Source organism: Vulpes vulpes, chromosome 15 (assembly GCF_048418805.1).
Source record: "Vulpes vulpes isolate BD-2025 chromosome 15, VulVul3, whole genome shotgun sequence".
Taxonomy (NCBI): Eukaryota; Metazoa; Chordata; class Mammalia; order Carnivora; family Canidae; genus Vulpes; species Vulpes vulpes.
The window spans coordinates 106,723,307-106,745,024 of NC_132794.1; the positions used below are offsets into that span (position 1 = coordinate 106,723,307).

At 42.6% G+C, this 21,718-nt stretch overlaps 1 protein-coding gene and 1 non-coding gene across 12 annotated transcripts in view; one reads left to right on the forward strand and one right to left on the reverse strand.

The window, feature by feature from the left end:
- Positions 1-21,718, forward strand: part of DENND10 (DENN domain containing 10) — a 40,884-nt gene that overhangs the window by 4,384 nt on the left and 14,782 nt on the right. For 2 of the 11 annotated variants that reach the window (XM_072740214.1, XM_072740208.1), the window contains exons 2-4: positions 15,975-16,171; positions 18,250-18,329; positions 21,535-21,683. In XM_072740214.1, coding sequence (XP_072596315.1) covers positions 21,536-21,683 — 148 coding nt within the window. In that variant the 5' untranslated portion in view covers positions 15,975-16,171; positions 18,250-18,329; position 21,535. Of the gene's footprint in view, positions 1-13,010; positions 13,146-15,954; positions 16,172-18,249; positions 18,330-21,534; positions 21,684-21,718 lie in introns of those variants that run through there. The other 9 variants (XM_072740212.1, XM_072740209.1, XM_072740210.1 and 6 more) reach the window with 9 other exon arrangements.
- Positions 3,380-3,486, reverse strand: LOC112918314 (U6 spliceosomal RNA). The gene has a single exon (XR_003234666.2). It is a non-coding gene; the product is annotated as a U6 spliceosomal RNA (small nuclear RNA).

Below are 21,718 nucleotides of genomic sequence, written 5' to 3' on the forward strand. Positions count from 1 at the left end.
TGGCTGCCCAGCTCATGCAGTCGAAGTCAAAGTCCTTACAATGGGCCGCAAGACCCTACATAACTCCTTCCCCTCCTCCATCCCTCCCATGACATGCCAGTGTCACCTTTTCACTGCTGTCTTCCCTTAGCTCTTTAAAGTAATATAATAACCTCCCTTTCTACCATACTTCCAAGCACCCTTTCCTTTATTTTCTTCCACAGCATTGATTTAGTTATCACCATCTTATTTATATATTTCATGATCTACCCTTCTAGGATGATGGACATCGGCAGCCCGGGTGGCTCAGCAGTTTAGCTCTGACTTCAACCCAGGGCATGATCCTGGAGACCCAGGATTGAGTCCCATGTCGGCTCCCTGCTTGGAGCGGGTTTCTCCCTCTGCCTGTGTCTCTGCCTCTCTCTTTCTCTGTGTCTCTCATGAATAAATAAATAAAATCTTAAAAAAAAAAAAAAAAAGATTGATGAGGACAGGGATTCATGTCTGATTTGTTCAACTCCTGTATGTCTAGCATCTGTAACAGTGCCTGGCATAGAGTAAGCACTCCATACATATTTGTTGAAAAAATGACCTCGCTGGTTTAAAGCAAGCCTCAGTGTTACAATAGCCCATCTGCGTGTTGGTCTTCTCCCTGACACTGGAAGTCTCTTGAAGGTACTGACTAGAATAGTTCATCTTGATGTATGGACAGTACCTGGCACATGGTCAACACCCAGGAAGTATTTGTTCAGTGTATGTTTCAGAGCAGCTTGATGTTTCCAACCATCTGATGATAAACATGTTCCAAAGCCTTACACTCCTCCATTCCTAACTGTGAAAGTGTCCAATGAGAGTTAGAAATCTTTTCAACAATGATGTACCAAGAGCAGATATGGGCTGCACTCTGCTGGGGTCAGGGAGTTCTCACTGAACCTTTAGGTTGTGCAAATTTATTTATTTATTTGTTTATTTATTTAAGATTTTATTTATTCATGAGAGACACACAGAGAGAGAAAAAGGCAGAGACACAGGCAGTGGGAGAAGCAGGCTCCTTGCAGGGAGCCCGATGTGGGACTTGATCCCGAGTATCCAGGATCACGCCCTGGGCTGAAGGCAGACACTAAACCGCTGAACCACCGGGGATCCCTTTTTTTTTTTTTTTTTTTTTTGAGAGAGCGAGAAAGAGCACAAGCAGTGGGGAGGGGCACCAGGAGAGGGAGAAACAGACTCCCTGCTGAGCAGGGAGCCTGCCCTGGGGCTCAATCCCAGGACCCTGGGATCCTGACCCCTGAATCGAAGGCAGACTACTTACTGGCTGAGCCACCCAGGCACCCCTAGGTTGTGCAAATTTAAAGCAGGAAATTGGAGGGGCACCTGCCTGCTTCCCTTTTCCCTCTCCCTCTGTGCGCTCACGCACTCTCTGTCAAATAAATAAATAAAAATAAATACAGTAAAGCAGGAAACTGGAATGCATATTCATTGGAGTATATTTTAAGCAGAAAGATGTCCTGGCAGCATTTGTTATTTATTGGGTGAAATGCATCTTACACTCAGGAGTCTTCACACATGAATATTCTCCCAGACTCCAGGACACGTGTGAGGAGAAGAAGAGAAGCATGTTTGTGGGAATTGGCATATGCAGTCACACATGCCATCATTGTCATGCCACACAGCCCAGCTCCTGCTTGGGAATTTAGGAGACTATGCTGAAAGCTACACAAACCAACTAGGGCCCAAAGCAGGGTGAGTAAGACTGTGCAGAGTGGTTTAGGGTGTGGTTTGAAAATTGGCTTCTTTGTTGAATATGTTAAAGATGATTAGAAGGAACTCTGGAACCACAGGGTGTGGTCTCTCATCTTGGGCTTGTGGATATTAGATAATCACATGGACCTTTTCATTGTGTCATCTCATAAAGCAGCTAAAGTGGCACCTCCTCAGAGAGCCCCTTCCTGACCACACAATCTAATGCTTGAGACCACCCTATTTTCATTCTCAGCAGAGCACTTATCACTAATGGATGAATTTCATTGTTTCCTTGGTTACCCCCCTGTCTCACCACACTAGATGGTAAGCTTTAAGGGCCAAGTTTGTCATGTTAGCCACTATAGCTCCAACTCCTGGAACTATGCTGGACACAGGGAGGTGCTCCACATGTAAATATGTGATATGTGAATAAATAAAGGAATGGAGACTGTGATAGGCAGATTCTAAGAAGCCCATGAGATTTCCACTCCCTAATGTACACACCCTGTCTAATACCTGAGAATATAAACATGTTGGGGTGTTACTTCTGTGATTAGGTTATATTATTATGTATCATCATTGACTTTAAGAAGAGGTTATCTGGGTAAGTCTAATCACATGAACCCTACCAATCCATGTCTAGAGGTCCTAGTCAGAGGAAGGAAAAGATTCAAAGCATGAGAGGGTAAATGGAAGGAGCTGCAGAGCAAGGAACTGTAGGTGACCCTGGTAGCCAAGGGCAGCCCCTGGCCCAAAGCCAACTAGTGCATGGAGGCCTCAGTCCCAGAACTGCAAGGAACGGAACTCCATCAACAACTGGGATGAGTTTAGAGGGAGATTCTTCTGCAGAGCCTCCAGAAAGGAATGCAACCTGACCATCACCCAGACTTCAGCCTAGCAACAGCCTGAGCAGAGTCGTGCCATGCTTGTACCTCTAGTCTATAGGGATGTGAGCTGATCAATGGGTGTTGTTTTAAGCCACTAAGTTTGTGGTAATTTGTTACATAGCACATAGAAAACTAACACAGAGACAGTTTTCTCCATATTAATTTCTAGAGAAAGAAGAATGAAATACAAATGGAGTCTGAAATTCTTTTTTTTTTTTTTAAGTTTTAATTTATTCATGAGAGTTACAGAGAGGCAGAGACGCGGGCAGAGGAGAAACAGGCTCCTTGAGGAGACTCGATCCTAGGACCCCGGGATCATGCTCTGAGCTGAAGGCAGATGCTCAACTGCTGAGCCACTCAGGTATCCCAGAGCCTGAAATTCTAAAGTGACTTTGCTTTGCATGAAATGAAAACAGACACAGCTCAGTGGAAGAAAAGGGCAAGACTGTGTAAGGTTTAACTATACACAAATCGAGGCTGTTAAAGCAAAAGCCCTATAGAAGGAATCTGAGACTACAAATGTGTTATAATACTCCATGTTCATGTTTTGTTTTTTTTTTTAAGATTTTTATTTATTCATGACAGACACAAAGAGAGAGAGGCAGAGATATAGGCAGAGGGAGAAACAGGCTCCATGCAGGGAGCCTGATGTGAGACTTGATCCCAGGTCTCCAGGATTACACCCTGGGCCAAAGGCAGCACTAAACCGCTAGGCCACCGGGACTGCCCACGTTCATGTTTTTTTTTTTTTTTTTTTTTAATTTATTTATTTAAATATGGAACGCTTCACGAATTTGCGTGTCATCCTTGCGCAGGGGCCATGCTAATCTTCTCTGTATCATTCCAATTTTAGTATATGTGCTGCCGAAGTGAGTACCGTTCATGTTTTTAGAACTAGGGGGTAAGTTTCATTTCCTAGGGAATGTAGGATTATAAATACATCTCAGATCAGCCCATAAGCATGCCACATTTGGAGCCAGATGGCTTCAAACCCCAGCTTTGCCATTTATTAACACTATGATATTGGGTAAGTAATCTCACCAAGCCTCCATTTTCTCATCTGTGATATAGGAAAGATAAGTAGTTTGAGGTATGAATGAGATACCCATAGTGTTCTTCACACAGTCTCTCATACAAGCTGTTTAGAAATCATTTTCACATATATACATATAAGAGAAACCAAATAATCAAGGCATGAAATATCCACAGCCTCCTTCCATCCCCTCAACTGCTAAAGTAGTCTACTAACTCATGGCATTTGCGCCTTGCCTCTCCTCTTTTTCTCCACCAATTCTTTCTCAGGTACATAAGGTAATCAGTTGGGAGGACAGCTGAACTTGGGCCAGAGATTCCAGCAGGGAAGGGCTGAGATGGGAGAGAGAGAATAGAGGGGTGGGGAAACTCATGGGGAAGAAAAGGAAAGAGGAGAGAGGAGATGGCACAGGAAGAGCCATTTTGAGAGCAGGGAGAGATTTCAGAATCTGAAACGAATGGTAGTTAATGGTTCACAAAAACACAGAGGGGGCCTAGGCCAATATGAACAACAATTGAATAAGGACGTAAATGGGAGAGGATAGACCAATTTCCCAGAGAGAAGAATTCAGAGTTATGTGGATGCTTTGCCTTGAAGGAGGTAGAGCATAACACCCCACTGCTTGAGCGTGGGCCAGGTGTAGTGACTTCTGTCCAAGACAGACAGCCTGGAAAGCGGGGAAGAGGGGCACTTGGGTGGCTCAATTGGTTAAGTGTCTGACTTCGAATCAGGTCATGATGTCAGGGTCCTGGGACGGAGTCCCATGTGGGGCTCTGTGCTCAGCAGGGAGTCTGCTCAGCCCTCTGCCCCCTTCCCTACCCCTTCCTGTGCGTGCTCTCTCTCTCTAATAAACAAAATCTTAAAAAAAAAAAAAAAAAAGGAAGGGAAAAAGAATAAATAACTTTACAGGAGAGAAACCTGACAAATACTGCCTCAGCCAGGTAATCAAGGTTAACACTTGGATGTACCCTTTAAATGATGTAATGACAGCAGCACCTCTGTGGTCTTTCCTCCCCAAAACACATGATCAGTCATGAGAAAAATATCAGACAAATCCTAATTGAAGGATGGTCTATAAAAGTCCTGGCCAGAACTCCTCAAAACTGTCAAGGTCATCAAACAAAGGAAAGTCTGAGAAACTGTCACAGCCAAGAGGAGCCTAAGGAAACATTTTGACTAAATATAATATTATTCTAAATAGGATCCTGGAACAGAACAAGGACGTTAGGTAAAAACTAAGGAAAAAATGTGAACTTTAGTTACTAATGTATCAATGTTGGTTCATTAGTTGTGACAAATGTACCATATTGTTGTAAGATGTTAATAAAAGAAGAATCTGGTTGAAGGGTATGTGGTAGGTTACTCTCTGTCCTATCTTTGCAACTTTTCTGTAACTCTAAAACTATTCTAAAATAAAATATCTATCCTAGAGTTTGTACCAAAGAAAATTAAAAATTAAAAATTATAAAAGATAAATAATATGTCTATTTATAAAATATGAAGGGAAAAAGATTTTAAGACATATCACTGTAGGTAATGAAGTCCATCATCTTTAACAGTCTTTGAAAAATGCAAATACAGATCAGAATTTATCTCAATTACATTGTCTTGCTTATCTGTTTCTTTTAATACAACACAGCTTGAAAGCTGGGCTTCTTGGGGCCTGGGATCTACTCAGGTTCCATTATCAGCACTCCTGAAACTGTGGAGAACATAGGAAGGATAACTGTCCCTGGGGAATGTTCTAGAAGGCTCACATAGACTGGCTTCCTGTCTATGTGAGCCACCAGGACAGAGTGTCAAGGCATTTGACTAACGCCCCTTTCAGAGGTGACTTCTTGGGTCCCAAGCAAACCTGGAATGCCTTAAGAGAGCTGATATCCCAGTGCTCTCTTGGCTGACATATACCTAATCTTTGATTGAGAATGATTAAAGAAAACTGATGAAAAGAAGAGCCAAATTTGGTTCACAGGGACCTGGGAATTAAAACATCTGTAGAAGATGTTGAGGTACTTATCCACATGCCCAGTCAGTTTGGGCATTTTCCAAATCCTTGTCAGTGCCAACACCTTCTTACTCTTTTCCCAGGAAGCACAAAACAAGCAGGCTGTGCAAATAAGATGTAGCAGGTCTCAGCCAGTTCTCATTGAAAAGCATTGGCTGTTATCTGTGAACTTGGATTTCAGGAGTGCTCCCACCATTCTTGGAATCAATCAGAGTGACTAGACTACTTGCACAAATGATGGGGTTCATGCCGAATATCTGTTTCCTCTTGAGAGACTGGAATTTATGTGCGTGCTAGGCAGAAGGTGCTGCATGACTGGCCCCCAATAAAAACCTCTCTCTAATGTGCTTCCCTCATCAATAATATTTCACTTGCATTGTCACAGTTTATTGCTGGATAAGTGAAATGTGTCCTATATGACTCCACTAGAAGGGGGCTCTTGGAAGCTTGGGCCTACTTTCCTTTGGATATCACCCCATGTGCCTTTTCTCTTTATGATAAATCCTAGCCATGAGCCCCTCTATGTGCTGAATCCTGCAGGTCCCCCTAAGAAATCTTTGAATCTGGGAGTGGTCTTGGGGCCCCCTTATCTATAACATTAACATAAAGATTTTTCTTGAAAGTCGCCTGGCTGGCACAGTCAGCAGAGCATGACACTTGTGATTTCAGGGTTGTAAGTTTGAGTCACACTTTTGATGTAGAGATGACTTTTAAAAAGATAAAATTGTTTAAAAAAAAATATTTTTCTTGGGGAGAGGCACAGAAGAAAGTATGATTAGCTCCATTTGGTTACTGAGGAAATAAACACACAGAAGGTAGGCAACGTGAGTGAGGTTTCACAGCCAGAATGGCAGGGCTGAGATTAGAACTCAGGCTCAGCTGTTTCCACATCCCAGATACTTCCATCTATGGTAGTGTAGTAGTCTTAACTGCTAAAGGTTGAGAAAACTTCCCTTTCTCCACCCATTCTACTCTTGTGAGTCTATCTGGCAGGTGTGACAGCACTCAGCAGTGGAATAGAAGGGAAGGAGATATCCCTTTCTCCTCCCATCTTCTCATAGATAACTTCACCACCACTGCCCCGTGTCCTGAGCCTGGCCATAGCCGTCATTATCCTTCTCTGGTACACTCACCACCATCTAACTCAAATCCTTTGTTGTAGTATCTGTCCATCATCCTCTTCATCCTCATTTATTTTCTTCATGCTTCCTAAGTGCCAGAGACAAAGAGGGCCCTGTGGACCTTGGCCACATGGGGCCACTTCCTAACTCATTCATTGAGAAAAGAGAGTCCCTGGCCTGCGTCAGGGACTGCAGAAATACAGCATGAGCTACCCAACCACGGGCAAGGGGAGGCAATACACTGAAGATGCGTTCATGCTCTTTCACCTCTGAGATTTTCTCCTTCTTCTCTTTCCTCAAGCTTGGATCTCTAGGCCTGAAATCCCGGAAGCAATAGATCTAGTCATGCCTTCCCTCTCCCCTTTTCTGTTTTCCCACCTGATTATAAGGATTCTGCTGGGGCTATTTGTGAATCCATATTCCCAGCCTTTGGCCCATGTCACAGTTTGCTTTGCAAATGTTTGCACTCTGTTTAAGGAAAGTCGACTTTTGCTGATCCTACATTCCTGCCAATTTTTTTTTTCTGCCAATTTAATGGAAAATTATTCCCCAAGCCCAAATACCACAGAAAAGTTTATTATGTATTTTGAACTAAATGTGTCTCTGTAAGATTCAGCAAATAACCTTGGTGAAGTGGGAAGGACAGGCGATCTGGGGCCTATGGATTTCATGTGTTTTCTCATTTTTTCCGTTTACCAACTTTCATCAAATCTAGAAGTGCCATGAGAGACTAAGCCTGTTATTTTATACACCATTAAGAAAGAAGAAAATACTTTCAATTATAATTGTAGGATGCATTCCAACTTCAGAGATTTTTAAATTTGAACTATTGCAGGCAATAAATACAGTAATGTTTAAATTGTGAAGTGAAAGTAAGAGGAGGAAAAAATAGCTGAAGTCTTATCCATCTAAAGAAAACCATTGTTATTAACATTGGGATATTTTTCAATACTGTTCTATGACATTTTTACAATTACAGACCTTATATTATTACATTTAATAGACTTATATATTTAACAGACTTATATCACATTTCTAAATATTTGCCAAACTACCTTCCAGAAAGGCTTCAATTCATTAATACATCTTTAAATACATAAAATCCATATTGAACAAAACAGGGTGTTTCCTAGTGAAGTCAGTATAAACTGTCACAAACTGAATAAGCAATTATGCTCATATTGCTTTTATCTTTCTTAATTCTAGGGTACCCCACCTGCCTTGTTACAAGTGAATTTGGTACTTTTTTTTTTTTTTAAGATTTTATTTATTTTAGAGAGAGATAGAAACAGAGCATGAGCGGGGCGGGGGGGGGGGGGGTTGGAGGGGCAGAGAATCTCAAGCAGGCTCGACACTGAACTCGGAGCCTGATCTCACCACCCTGAGATCCTGACCTGAGTCGAAATCAAGGAGAGTAGGACACTTAACAGAATGAGCCACTCAGGCCCCCATGAATTTGGTATTTATTCAAGGTTTCTTTCCAATTGTCCCAGACCCAGAGGTTTACTCATGGGCCAGCAAACAAATCCAGGGAGATTATGAAGTAGTTGTGGACACTCTGTTTCTGATTGTGGCTCTCATAGCCTCACATATTACTCTAGAAGACTAAGCTTGCAGTGTCTGGCTACTGTACAGGATCTGTGATGTTCCTCGGGGCACAGATCCTTGTACTGGTTTTAAGGGGAGGAGGAGTGCTCTCTTTGATTCACTGATGAACTCTTACTCTGGCTTCAGCCCCTGGGGCAACCAGCTGCCTCAGGAGCAGCAGGCAAGGACTTGTTCTACAGTCCATTGCTCCAAGCACACAGACCCTTTGTTGCTTTCTCTCCTTGGAGCGATGAGGAGTCCCTTGTGCATCTGGCACATCTTAAAAACTTCTCAACCAGGCAGCCCAGGTGGCTCAGTGGTTTAGTGCCTGCCTTTGGCCTAGGGCATGGTTCTGGAGTCCCGAGTCCTGGGATCGAGTCCCGTGTCAGGCTTCCTGTGTGGATCCTGCTTCTCCCTCTGCCTGTGTCTCTGCCTCTCTCTCTCTCTCTCTCTCTCTCTCTCTCTCTCCCTCTCTTTCATGAATAAAAAATAAAATCTTAAAAAAAAACCAAACTTCTCAACCACAAAAGGACATGACTATGCCTAATATATTCTAAGCCCAGACAAAGGAGCAATTGCTCATCCAAGGAAGACTGCAAGTGAACTCATGAGGCCCCACACCTTTACTATGGAGAAAAGAGGGGGTTACCTTAGTCATTCAAAGGCAGTTTTTTCAAGCTTCTCATTTACATGAGAAGGGAGGGGGGAAACCCCTCAGAAATATAATCTCCAGTATATAATATATATCCAGAATATATATCCAGAAATATAGTATATCCAGTACAAGTGGCTGAGGAGTAGTTATATTTGGTTTCCTATGGCTGCCACCACAAATACTAGAGACTAGGTGGCTTAAACAACAGAAACTTATTATCTCACAGTTCCAGGTTGAAAGTCCAAGATCAAGGTGTTGGCAGGTTTGATTTCTTAAAGCCTCTCTCCTTGGCTTGCAGATGCCTCTCCTCTGTGCAGGCACATCCCTGGTATTTATTTGTGTGTCCAAATTTCCTCTTCTTACAAAGGATCCAATCTGTGTCAGATTGGATCACAGTTCACCCTTACAGTCTCATTTTAACTAAATAACCTCTCTAAAGGCCCTGTCTCCACAGACAATCACATCTGAGGTAGTGAGTTTGGGACTATACTATATAGTTATATCAGCTCATAACAGTAGCTGAAATATGGTAGGATTTTAATAATTATCCTAGTTGATTGGATGACATTTACCATCACCAAAAGCAGGTATTTGAGGTACAGATTGATACAGATTGGTGTATTATTGACGTTAAAGGCAATCCACAAGAGGATCTATTTTCCTTGTCAACATTTTACCCATAGAACCTTGCAAGATTGCTAAAGCCAATGAAACAGGAGTGTAAGTATCTACTTGGCTCGCAAACTGATTCTGAATCTGCATCCCACTCCTTAGCCCCTAATAAGTTTGTATTTTCTGTGAAACTAGTAGCATTAGCAACTATGTACTACAATAGTAAGCACAAAGAATCACCCCATGGGGCATAATTCAGAGTACTGCCCTCCAGAAATTCAGTCTAATGAAAGAACAGAAGAGCCTATATATTCCAATCCCAGTTTTATGGCCAAATGCTAATAGATCTTGGAAGAAGAAGCTAGTTTTGCCTGGGTTTAGGGGAGAAATGATATTTGAGCCTTGAAGATGTAGAATTTTCTGATGTAAAGAGCAAGTAGAACAGGAGGGCTTGTTCAAAATACAGTAGCACTGTAATCATATAGTAAAAAGCAGGAAACATTTACTATCATTAATAGCTAATAGAACTAATCATATTTTCATACTCAAAGTATTACTCAGTTAAAATTACTGAGCCCGAATTATGAGTATTAACTTGGATAAATATTTTAAAAAACAAAGTTGAGCCAAGAAAGGCAACTCACAAGTGAATACAAATAGTATGCAACAGAATGGGAAGCTTTGTACACAAGTGATCTCTTGTGTAGTTGGAGTTCCCTTGCTTGGGTCTACATCCTGGCACCACCACTTGCAAACTATGTGATCCTGGGAAAAGTGTGCCACTTTTCAGTCTTCTTGTACATTGGGGGAACCTAATAGGACTTATACACGGGGATATTGTAAGGAGTAAGGAAAATAATACAAATAAAATACTTAGAACAATATCTGCCATTCAGTAAATGTTAGCTCCTGTTGCACTGGTGTAAAGTTTTATTTTTTTTAAGTTTTTTTTTTTAAGTTTTTTTTTTTTTTTAAAGATTTTATTTATTTATTCATGAGAGACACACACAGAGAGAGAAAGACAGGCAGAGGGAGAAGCATGCAGGGAGCCGGACGTGGGACTTAATCCCAGGTCTTCAGTATCACGCCCCAGGCTGAAGGCGGCGCCAAACTGCTGAGCCACTGGGGCTGCCCTAAGTTTTATTTTTAAAAAAGATTTTATTTATTCATGATGATCAAGGAGACCTTGGTTCTTTTCTCATAGAGTCGAAGAATGAATCTCGAGGACACAGGAGAAATAAAATCCTAAAAAAAAAAAAAAAAAAAAGGTTTGGAGGAAGGCTTTTCTTAGGAACAGATATTTAAACAGAGAACTAAATGAGAAAAAGGAACCAGACAGTTTGGGTGACTGCAGGAGCCCTTCTCGTGGATCCTCTATGCCTCTAAACCCAAATCTCACAAAGCTAATTAATTAGGGAGGGTCTTTGGTGTCTCATTTGATATGTTTTAAAGTCTTTAATATGAAATATTTCAGGGACGCCTGGGTGGCTCAACAGTTGAGCGCCTGCCTTCGGTTCAGGGTCTGATCCTGGAGACGCGGGATCAAGTCCCACGTTGGGCTCCCTGCATGGAGCCTGCTTTTTCCTCTGCCTGTGCCTCTGCCTCTCTCTCTTTCATGAATAAATAAAATCTTTTTTTTTTAATTATTATTTATGATAGTCACACATAGAGAGAGAGGCAGAGACACAGACAGAGGGAGAAGCAGGCTCCATGCAGCGGGAGCCCGACGTGGGATTCGATCCCGGGTCTCCAGGATTGCGCCCTGGGCCAAAGGCAGGCGCTAAACCGCTGCGCCACCCAGGGATCCCCTAAATAAAATCTTTTGAAAAAAAAGAAATATTTCATAAATATATACCAATCGAAGAAAAACATGTAGTTTCCACCCAGCTTAAGAAATAAAGTATTACAGGGGCACCTGGGTGGTTCAGTGAGTTAAACATCTGCCTTTGGCTTAGGTCATGATGTCGGGGTCCTGGGATCAAGCCCCGCATTGGGCTCCCCACTCAGTGGGGAGTCTACTTCTACCTCTGCCTCCCCCACTCATGCTCTCTCTCTCTCTCAAATATTTAGAAAAAAAGAAATAAAGTATTACAAATGTAGTTGAAGCCCTTCCCCTCCCTGCCCTACAGAGGTAACCACTATTCTAAATGTGGTCATTGTCATTTTCCTATATGTCTTTAAGTTTTGATTTATTTGTATGTTTCATTTAACAACATATTGTACTCTTTATTTTTTTTTTAAGATTTTATTTATTTATTCATGAGAGACACACAGGGAGAGAGGCAGAGACACAGGCAGAGGGAGAAGCAGGCTCCATGCAGGGAGCCCAACTTAGAACTTGATCCCAGGACTCTGGGATCACGCCCTGAGCCAAAAGCAGGCCCTCAACCACTGAGCCACCCAGGCGTCCCATACTCTTTCTTTTAAAACTCTACACCAGGGATGCCTGAGTGGCTCAGTGGTTGGTTGTCTGCCTTTGGGTGGGGTCATGATCCCAGACTCCTAGGATAAAGCCCTGCATCAGGCTCCCCACCCCGGGAATCCATTCCAGCGATGGGCTCCCTGCATGGAGCCTGCTTCTCCCTCTGCCTGTGTCTCTGCTTCTCTCTCTCTCTCTCTCTCTCTCTCTGTCTCTCATGAATAAATAAAATCTTTTTTATTTTATTTATTTTTTATTTTTTAAAAAGGATTTTAATCATTTATTTGATAGAGAAAGAGTCCACAAGCAGGAGGAGGAGCAGATGGAGACCGAGAAGCACGCTCCCCCACTGAGCAGGGAGCCCCATGTGGGGCTCGATCCCAGGACCCTGAGATCATAACCTGAGCTCAAGGCAGAGGCTTAACTGACAGCCCCCCAGGGGCCTCCTCCAAATCTCCTTTAAAGCACCATACTGTCTCCACCCTCCAAAATACTGCACTATTCTATTGCAATGGGTTTATCACTCTAGGCTGTTTTAGGATTATTTTACTCGGTCATTGCCTGTCTCCTTCTACTAGAATGCTCTGTCTTGCTCAACAGTGTATTCCCACAGTCTTTGCAAATCTTCAGGGTTTGTGTGTGAATGAATGAATGAATGAATGAATGAAGACCCTTCCTCCATACTCAGGGCCCCTCTTTATAGCCGGTCTGGAGAGCAGAAGTAGAATGAGAAAAGCGTGGGGAGGGGAGGAAGATTGGAGTAGGTGGAGGACGGAGTTTAAGAAGACCCGGATTAGAGGAAGTGAGGGAAATTGGCGGAGGCCAAGGGAGTTTTCTGAGGGCGAGGAACCCCGGGGCTGAAGGTGAGCAGAGAGCGGGAAGCCAAGGTGAGCCGGGGGCGGGGCCTCCAGGGAGGGGCGGGGCCTTGCGTGGGGTGGGCGTGCCCGGGGCAGGGGCGGGGCCTTGCGTGGGGTGGGCGTGTCCGGGGCAGGGGCGGGGCCTGCGAGCGGGCTGTCGGGAGCGGCGCGCTGGGGCGGCGGCGGAGGAAAATGGCTGCGGCTGAGGCGGTGGACACTCAGCTGATGCTCGGAGTCGGGCTGATCGGTGAGGACGAAGGCGCCGCGCCCCGCAGGCCCGCGCTTCAGTTCCGCCTCCGCCTCCGCCTCCGCCTCCGCCTGGGCCCGGGTGGTCCGCCCCGGCGGCCCCTTCCCGGCGCGGCCCCCTCCCTACCGGGCCTGGGCGGGGGGCTGCGGGGCCCGGCCGTCCGCCCCGGGCCTGCCCGCCTGCGGCCTCGCGTGGGACCCGCCCGGGCCAGGCAGCGGGGCGGGGGGACCGTCGAGGGTGGCCGAGCTCCGGCGGCTGCAGGGGCGCGGGGGCTGGGCCGGGAGCCGGTGGCGGGCCGCGCGGCTGGGAGGCGGCCGGGACGACGGCGGGACGCGGGGGACGCGGGGGACGTGCGCGCGCCTGGCCCCGATTCTGTGCTTGAGCGGCTCGAGTCTCGGTGGCCGACTGTGCCAGCCGGGGGGCTGAGCGTTATAGGACGAGTCATCTCCTGTTAAACTTCTCCCACAGCTCCCGGGGGCGGGGGCGCGGGTGGGGGGTGGTAATGTCTGATGGGCACGTTTCGGAGAAGCAGATGGAGGCCCGGGCCCCGGGTGGCATTGGTCCGGGAGGCACGCTAAGAAGCGGTGGAGCCAGGGGGGGCTCCTTGCAGTATGGTGGGATCCTGGTTAGTGATGAGTTAGTGGTTGAGGAAGTACGTTGGGAGCTTTGGGTGTACCTGTGCCGTGTGCAGTGCTTCAGGGTTAGGTGTTTCCAGGAACCATTCATCCTATAGGTGGCAGCTAGCCACCCCCCCCCCCCCCCGGGTTCCCTGCCTGCCGTCGTCCTTTGAAATAACATCCTATTGAGATTTTTTTTTAAGATTTTATTTATTTATTCATGAGACACACACACACACAGAGGCAGAGACACAGGCAGAGGGAGGAACAGGCTCCATGCAGGGATCCAGGGACTCCAGGATCACACCCCGGCGGAAGGCAGGCGCTTAAACCACTGAGCCACCCAGCCTGCCTCCCTATTGAGATTTTTTACGAACATTCTCTTCCTCTAGTGTAGAAGAAGGTTGCTTGCTTGCGTTTAGCAAAACTGGCTGTATTTTTTGATGTCTCAAAGGAGTGCATTTATCTGGGAATGGCTTCCTGTATTTATTTTCTGATGTGATTTTTAGCTTTTACTTTTTTAAGATTTTATTTATTTATGAGAGACACACAGAGAGGCAGAGACACAGACTCCCTGCGGGGAGCCCGATGTGGGACTCAATCCCAGGATCCCAGGATCAAGACCTGAACCAAAGGCAGGTGCTCAACCGCTGAGCCACCTAGGTGCCCCTGATTGTGATTTTAAAAACTACTTTGTTTTTTTATTTCTTTATAATAGTCACAGAGAGAGAGAGAGAGAGAGAGAGAGAGGGGCAGAGACACAGGCAGAGGGAGAAGCAGGCTCCATGCACCGGGAGCCCGATGTGGGATTCGATCCCGGGTCTCCAGGATCACGCCCTGGGCCAAAGGCAGGCGCTAAACCGCTGCGCCACCCAGGTTTCCCTTAAAAACTACTTCAAAACAAAACCTAAGGATTTCAGGCATCTTAGTCCAGTTTGCAGGTACTTCTGAATGAAGTTGGGTTAAAAGTCTTACTTTATTTGATAACAGCAAAGATAAAGATGACCTATTGTATTTTCAATTCAGCAGGTTTTCTATTTTTCATATAGACACAGATTTAAAAGGGATTTAGTTCAAAATAATGGGGGGAGAAGTATCTCTCCCCCTTATGAAACATGGAGGGGCTAGATGTAGCTAGGTGCTGGAGCTGAATGATAGAGACTGGGGAATTCTTTTTTTTTTTTTTTTATGATAGTCACAGAGAGAGAGAGAGAGAGAGAGAGAGGCAGAGACACATAGGCAGAGGGAGAAGCAGGCTCCATGCAGGGAGCCCGACATGGGATTCCATCCCGGGTCTCCAGGACCATGCCCTGGGCCAAAGGCAGGCGCTAAACCGCTGCGCCACCCAGGGATCCCATGGGAATTCATTTTTTAAATTCTCTCTTCTATATACTTGATATTTTCCAATTTCCCATAGTAAAGGTGTTTTTTTAACTTATAGAATAGATAAAAATCTTCATCCTTACTGCTGTACGTGCAGCAACTGTTTTTCTAAAGTTTAGGCTATGTTATTGAGGTGTTCACTTTGATGATGAACCTACATACATGACGGGATAACAATTATTGTTATTACTATTACAATTTATTTTTTTTTAAAGAATTTATTTATTCATGAGAGACAGAGAGAGGCAGAGAGACAGGCAGAGGGAGAAGCAGGCTACCTCTGGTTGGCAGGTTGGCAGGGAACTCATGGTGGGACTTAATTCCCAGGTCTCCAGGACCATGTCCTGGGCTGAAGGTGGCGTTAAACCGCTGAGCCCCCCCGCCCCACTATTAGAATTTTAAATACAGAATTTGCACAGTCAGTAGCGTGATTTGAGATTTCACCATTTTCTTCATTCCCAGTTTTGTTTTTTAACAAACCCTTCCCATGTATTTTTTGAAGATCCTCTCACTAGATGAAAATGTAATGATGAGTCTATGAGAATTTGTGTGGAAGGGGATAGGGAAGACCTCTATCAAAGCTGTAAGGCTAAGTTTTCATTCATAATTTGTTATAAAAGCTTTTCACTCAGGTGGCCTAAAACTAGGCCTAGGAGAACTAGATAATTTGACCAGTAGAGGTAGGTGGGAATATGGGGTCACCCGTGCTCCGCGATGCTTTGTGAAATGGGATGTTAAAACTGATTCCACTAAGTGCTTCTGAGTAACCAATCAATTCACTTCCTTGCTGCTGTTTGACATTCTCACAGTGACCATCTTTCCACCGTAGAAAAGGACACAAATGGAGAAGTTCTGTGGGTGTGGTGTTATCCTTCCACGACAGCTACTTTAAGGAATTTACTGCTGAGAAAATGCTGCCTTACAGATGAGAGCAAACTTCTCCATCCCTTCGTTTTTGGTCAGTACAGAAGAACGTGGTTTTATATCACAACAATTGAAGTTCCAGATTCTTCAGTTTTGATAAAGGTATAACTGCATAAAGGTCACACAACCAAAAAATATTTAAAGTGATATCACATTATTCCAGTAACACTTAGCTTTATACATTATCATTCACAGCACACTTTTGAAAAATGTTGAATATGATTTTGATTGAGAATGTTTCCTTTAAGGTTTCACTCTCATTTATTCTATAAATGTTTGTTGGTGTATATTCTATGCCTGACCCTGTGGTTGGTATAGTGAAACCTTTTCCAGGTTATACTCTGATGAAGTAGAAATGTAGACGTACTTTCAAAGACAAGACTCTGATTAAAAGTGGAAAGAAGCATTTCCTATAATTAAAAACTATTTTAAAGGATAAAATTATCCTTGGTATAATTAAGAAAAGTTTTTACATTTGTTTGTGATTGGTAAGGGTATATTAAGAATAGAAAGAGTTAAAGAAACTCCTGCATTCAGTAGGCTTTTGTGTGTGTCATTTGATATGAACAGTATCAGTGAGACATGTTGAAAACCAGTATGTGGTCATTGTGGATTTTTCTAACCCCAAGCAACCAGCAGGTTTTTTTCAAAGAAAAGAAATATTGGAAAGTGGCTAAGCTCCTGGCATGTTCCTGAGTGGGGACTTCTTTTATCTTCCAGGGCTACTTTTTTCTTTTCTTTTCTTTTTTTTTTTTTTTTAGGGCTACTTTTATAGCTGATAGCCAGACTATATGAAGCATGTCCAAGATACCAGTTTAAGGAATTACATTTAAAATAACAGGAAGGCAACTATTTAAAACTGCTAGAGGTTTGGGGCGCCTGGATGGCTCGCTCAGTTGGTTAAATGTCTGAATCTTGATTTCTGCTCAGGTCATGATCTCAGGATCCTGAGATCTAACCCCAGGGCAGGCTCCACACTTATCTGGGAGTCAGCTTCTCTCCCTCTGCCACCTCCTCCACCACATGCACACTTGCACATGTGCTCTTTCTCTGTCTCTCTCTCAAAATAAATAAATAAAAAATCTTTTAAGGAATAATACAACTACTAGAGATTTAAGATAAAACATTCATAATTAGAAAATACAAATTGCAAAAAAGATGTTTTTCAGCGTGTTATAAAAGCTTTGGTTTGGTTCATTAAGTTCTTACTGAAAAGTCTTAATGTATCTTCAAGTAGATTTATCTATGTTTTGCCTATAGTCTGCCAAACAATAGCAACATTGATTTCAAATCTGTTTTTCAGATTTGAAAAGTAGCAAGATTTTATTATTTATTTATTTATTTGGAAGATTTTATTTATTTATTCATGAGAGATACAGAGCGCACACGAGAGAGGCAGAGACACAGGCAGAGGGAGAAGCAGGCTCCATGCAGGGAGCATGACGTGGGACTCGATCCCGGGTCTCCAGGATCACAACCTGGACTGAAGGCGCCAAACTGCTGAGCCACCCGGGCTACCCAATAGCAAGATTTAGAGATAGTTCTTATACTTCAAAATATGATTTCTAAATGTATTTCTGAAATGCTTTTTATGAAGTTGTTTTATCTCAATGGAAATAATAGATGTGATTAGCAGAAATTTATATTTATAATAATAGAGTAATATAGATAAATGAAGCTTATTGTAACAGTGCTTTTGATTATATGGCGTTCTACAGAGAATTGACTATTTCAGGAACTGTGTGATTTTGCTGTATGTATTTTTGTTTCCTATCCTGTTTCATTATTAATATTATTTTTTCTATTTCATTAATTAATAGTTGATCAATTGGTAGGTCTAATACAGCATTTCTAATTTTGCTTTGATGAGGTTAGGGGACTTTAAATGAAAACTCACATTTTTGATACTTGAAACATATTTGTGTTTTTGAAAAAATTTTAACTCTGAAAGTATTACATTCTTATCTAGGAAATTAAATATAATATATATATATAAAAGTATATGTGTGTGTATATAAACATAAAAATATAAAGAAACAAAGTGAAAACTTGGTTACATTTTGATCTTTTCCTTTTAATGCCAGTGTGTCTTGTACAAGAGGGTTATTAGAATATAGTAATAAAAAATAAATCTGTGAAAGTGTCTTTAAAAAGTATACTTTTTTGTTTCTTTTGGACAGGTGACTCATTTTTCTATTGTTCTGACCGCCAAAGATTTTAACCCAGAGAAATATGCCGCCTTCACTAGGATATTGTGTAGGTCTGTATGAAAACTGTATTAAATGCTATCATACAAAAATGAAGATCTTATTCAATAGTTATGTAGCAGATTTCAACACCAAGGAAACAAATTTCAGCCCTCTGCCTCCCCAACTTAATCTTTACTGGTCCTCCAGAAACTGTTTTATAAAGAGGAACTTTCTCTTCTGCTTTGAGGATACTGTTCCTCTTGTTTGGGAAAATGATAGATGGAGGAGAAAAAGCAGTTTACACAACTATTGTAGTTCCTGGGTATTTTGAGTCACTTGCCACTTTTGGTCTGCTGCTTCTACTCACTTGTGATTTAGAACTTTCCTTAACAGGATGGATAAGTTAAGTGCTGGTGAAATGATAAGCTGGTCCATATGTGTCAAAGTCTATGTAAGGGAGTAATTTTGGGGCAAGTTAACTGGCATTTTGAATTATGCTAAAGCACGGGACAATATTCCTTAGCTGGAATTCTGAGAAGCTGAGAATCTGATTAATTAGTTAATCATGACTCAGATAAACTTCTTTAGTTTCATCCTAGCTGTTGAAAAAAATTGTGTAAAATATACCAGTCTGCTCTCTTGCCTTGGTAAGTACATGCACTAGAGTTAATGAAATCTTTCTTAAATATTAGGGACATTGGTTTTTCCTTAATCAGGGCTTTGACAGGTTTTGATTTTTTTTTTTAATACTGTTATGAGATAGACCTGTAATTTTAATGTTATCTATTGGGATCCCTGGGTGGTGCAGTGGTTTGGCGCTTGCCTTTGGCCCAGGGCACGATCCTGGAGACCCGGGATCGAATCCCACATCAGGCTCCCGGTGCATGGAGCCTGCTTCTCCCTCTGCCTATGTCTCTGCCTCTCTCTCTCTCTCTCTGTGACTATCATAAATAAACAAAAATTAAAAAAAAAAAAATCTAATGTTATCTATTACAACTTCAGTCCTCAAGCTTGTGTCCAATAAGTAGTTTTGGGGGCAGGGGCAAAGGGAGTTGTTTTGTTTTTCTTACTATAACCTGATAAATCATTGCTTTTTTTTTTTTTTTGCCATTTTTATGTACACACACTCATAGAGTGACTTTCTCATTACTTAAGAGTTTCAGGTAGGTTGTGTTTTGACAAAATGAAGTTTTACTGGTTTTGCAGCCAGCTGTGATAAGAGAGGCTTCTTGCTCTTGTGAGATAAGTTCCAGGTATATAGTTCACTGTGGAATATATCTTCATTTTGCTGCTACTGTGGCACTGACACAAAAGGAGATTATTATCATAAGAAGAGACACCATCTAGGAGCCATGAGCTAAAAACACTGCAAAGTTGTTTTTGAACAAACACTGGACTCCCATGTCATTTGACTGAGTCAAGGTTAGGTTACCCAGTGAATTCACTGGTATATATTATGGGGCCCAGAATGTAAGGTTGCTTTAGACCCCACTTGCCCAAGAGGAAGCCCAAAGGAAGGGTTCCTTGGCTTCTGAAGGGCCATGGCACTGTTGCATTCTGGACTCTTCACCTATCACAGTTTAGGAGAAATGAGGACTCAAGGCAGTCACCTCTTCTGCCCCCTACCACTTACTGCACTTGCCTTTGTGTGTGTACATACCCACAGGCTCCTGCATGCCCACATGCACACACACGCGCACACACTCCCCACTAATGTGTCTGTGTGCACATGCACATAGACCAGCACTTTTTGATGATTTTGAGGTTACCATGGAGGTGCTCCCTTCCACTTCTGGACAGGAGCAGACAGGCATGCCTTCTATAGCATGCTGCTCACAGCAGCAGTGGAAGAGCCCATGTGAAGGAGTCCATTCCCTATGTGGGGTTCAGGTCACTTGCCATGACCCCCTTCATCTTCTAGTCCCTCCAGCTAGTGGCCATGGTGGAGAACTCAGGTCTCATGCACTCCTGGAGTCAGTTGTCCATACCAGGTGTGACAGCCTGTGGCTGTCCGATCTGAATAAGCTCCTGTGTGTTACACTTTGTGGTTTTTTCTGTGGAATGATTTTCGGAGAATTCTTCCCTCTGTTCAGTATTTCATGGCTCAGGGTTATCATGGAAAAAGTGGCCTTATCCTACTACCCTTCCTATGTTTCTCTTCTCTATTACTGTATATCTATTTTACAATTTTTTTGTATCTATTTTACAGTTTTAATGGTATGCTGTTTATTTGGTGGTGGTAATGTAAGCACATAGTAAAAACAATACAGAAGGGTATACAGTGAAAGTAAGTCCCTTCTTTCCCTGATTTCCCAACTTCCCAAATGGAGACATTTTCTCTATATAGAAACATGTATATGAGTTCATGGGTGTGATTATTTTATATTTATGATAGCTTACCATATTCATTGTTCTCTACCTTTTTTTCTCAATTTGTACATTAAAATAATTTTAAAACATTGATGATTGACAAAATTTGGTTAGAAGTTAAAACACTTGCTTTTTACACTTAATGTACAATATAGTTTTCAGTTTGATCTGTTTTAAACAATGATTTAATTTTCCTTCCAGTTTTCTATCCCCTTAGCTGCTTACAGACCCAAGTAGGCCCAGTCTTGCTTCTCAAGCAAAATTTAGATTTAGTTACTCACAGGAAGAGATTTCAGGGGAGGGGACTGATTTCACATATGAGCTATAAATGTAGCCAGTGTCCTGTCAGCATTTTTTGGAACTTGATGGTGAATATATCTAGAGTGCATTTATCACTAGAAACTTAAAGGAGTTTGAATTCTTAATTATCTAAATATAGCTACCTCTGGGAACTCTGATAATAAATATAGGTCCTATAATTAGTGCTTTTTCCATAAACATTGCAAAACTTCTTCCTTGTCAAAGGAAATCCCAGTAATAAATAGAGTTGTTTGGACTAGAAGCACCATTTGTGAATGTAAGACATAGATTAAGTATACCATATTTTTAAGAATAATAGGGCCTCAGAAAGTCCATAGCTCATTCTCTTGCCTAAGTGGATGATAGCAGGCTTCCCCAGATGTGAGGAGAAAGCCACCTTCAAGGAATTGTTGAAGTCTCTTGAGTGCTTGGTTTTTTTAAATACATTTTCAAATTAAATTCTGGAAGTGGTCGCGTCATGAAAAGATTCAGGCATTCAGAAGTGTATTAGCAAGTCTTAGCAAGGACCCGTATGTAGGCTTGGGTTGCATTACTCCATGTGGTTCATGCTGAATAAAAGGATGGTGCTTTTTGTTCTTCTTACAGAATGTACCTGAAACATGGCAGCCCAGTTAAAATGATGGAGAGTTATATTGCAGTTCTCACAAAGGGGATATGCCAGAGTGAAGAAAATGGCTCTTTCCTTAGCAAGGATTTTGATGCCCGAAAGGCATATCTTGCAGGCTCCATCAAAGGTAAAAAAAAAAAGAAAAAAAAAACATAAAACAAA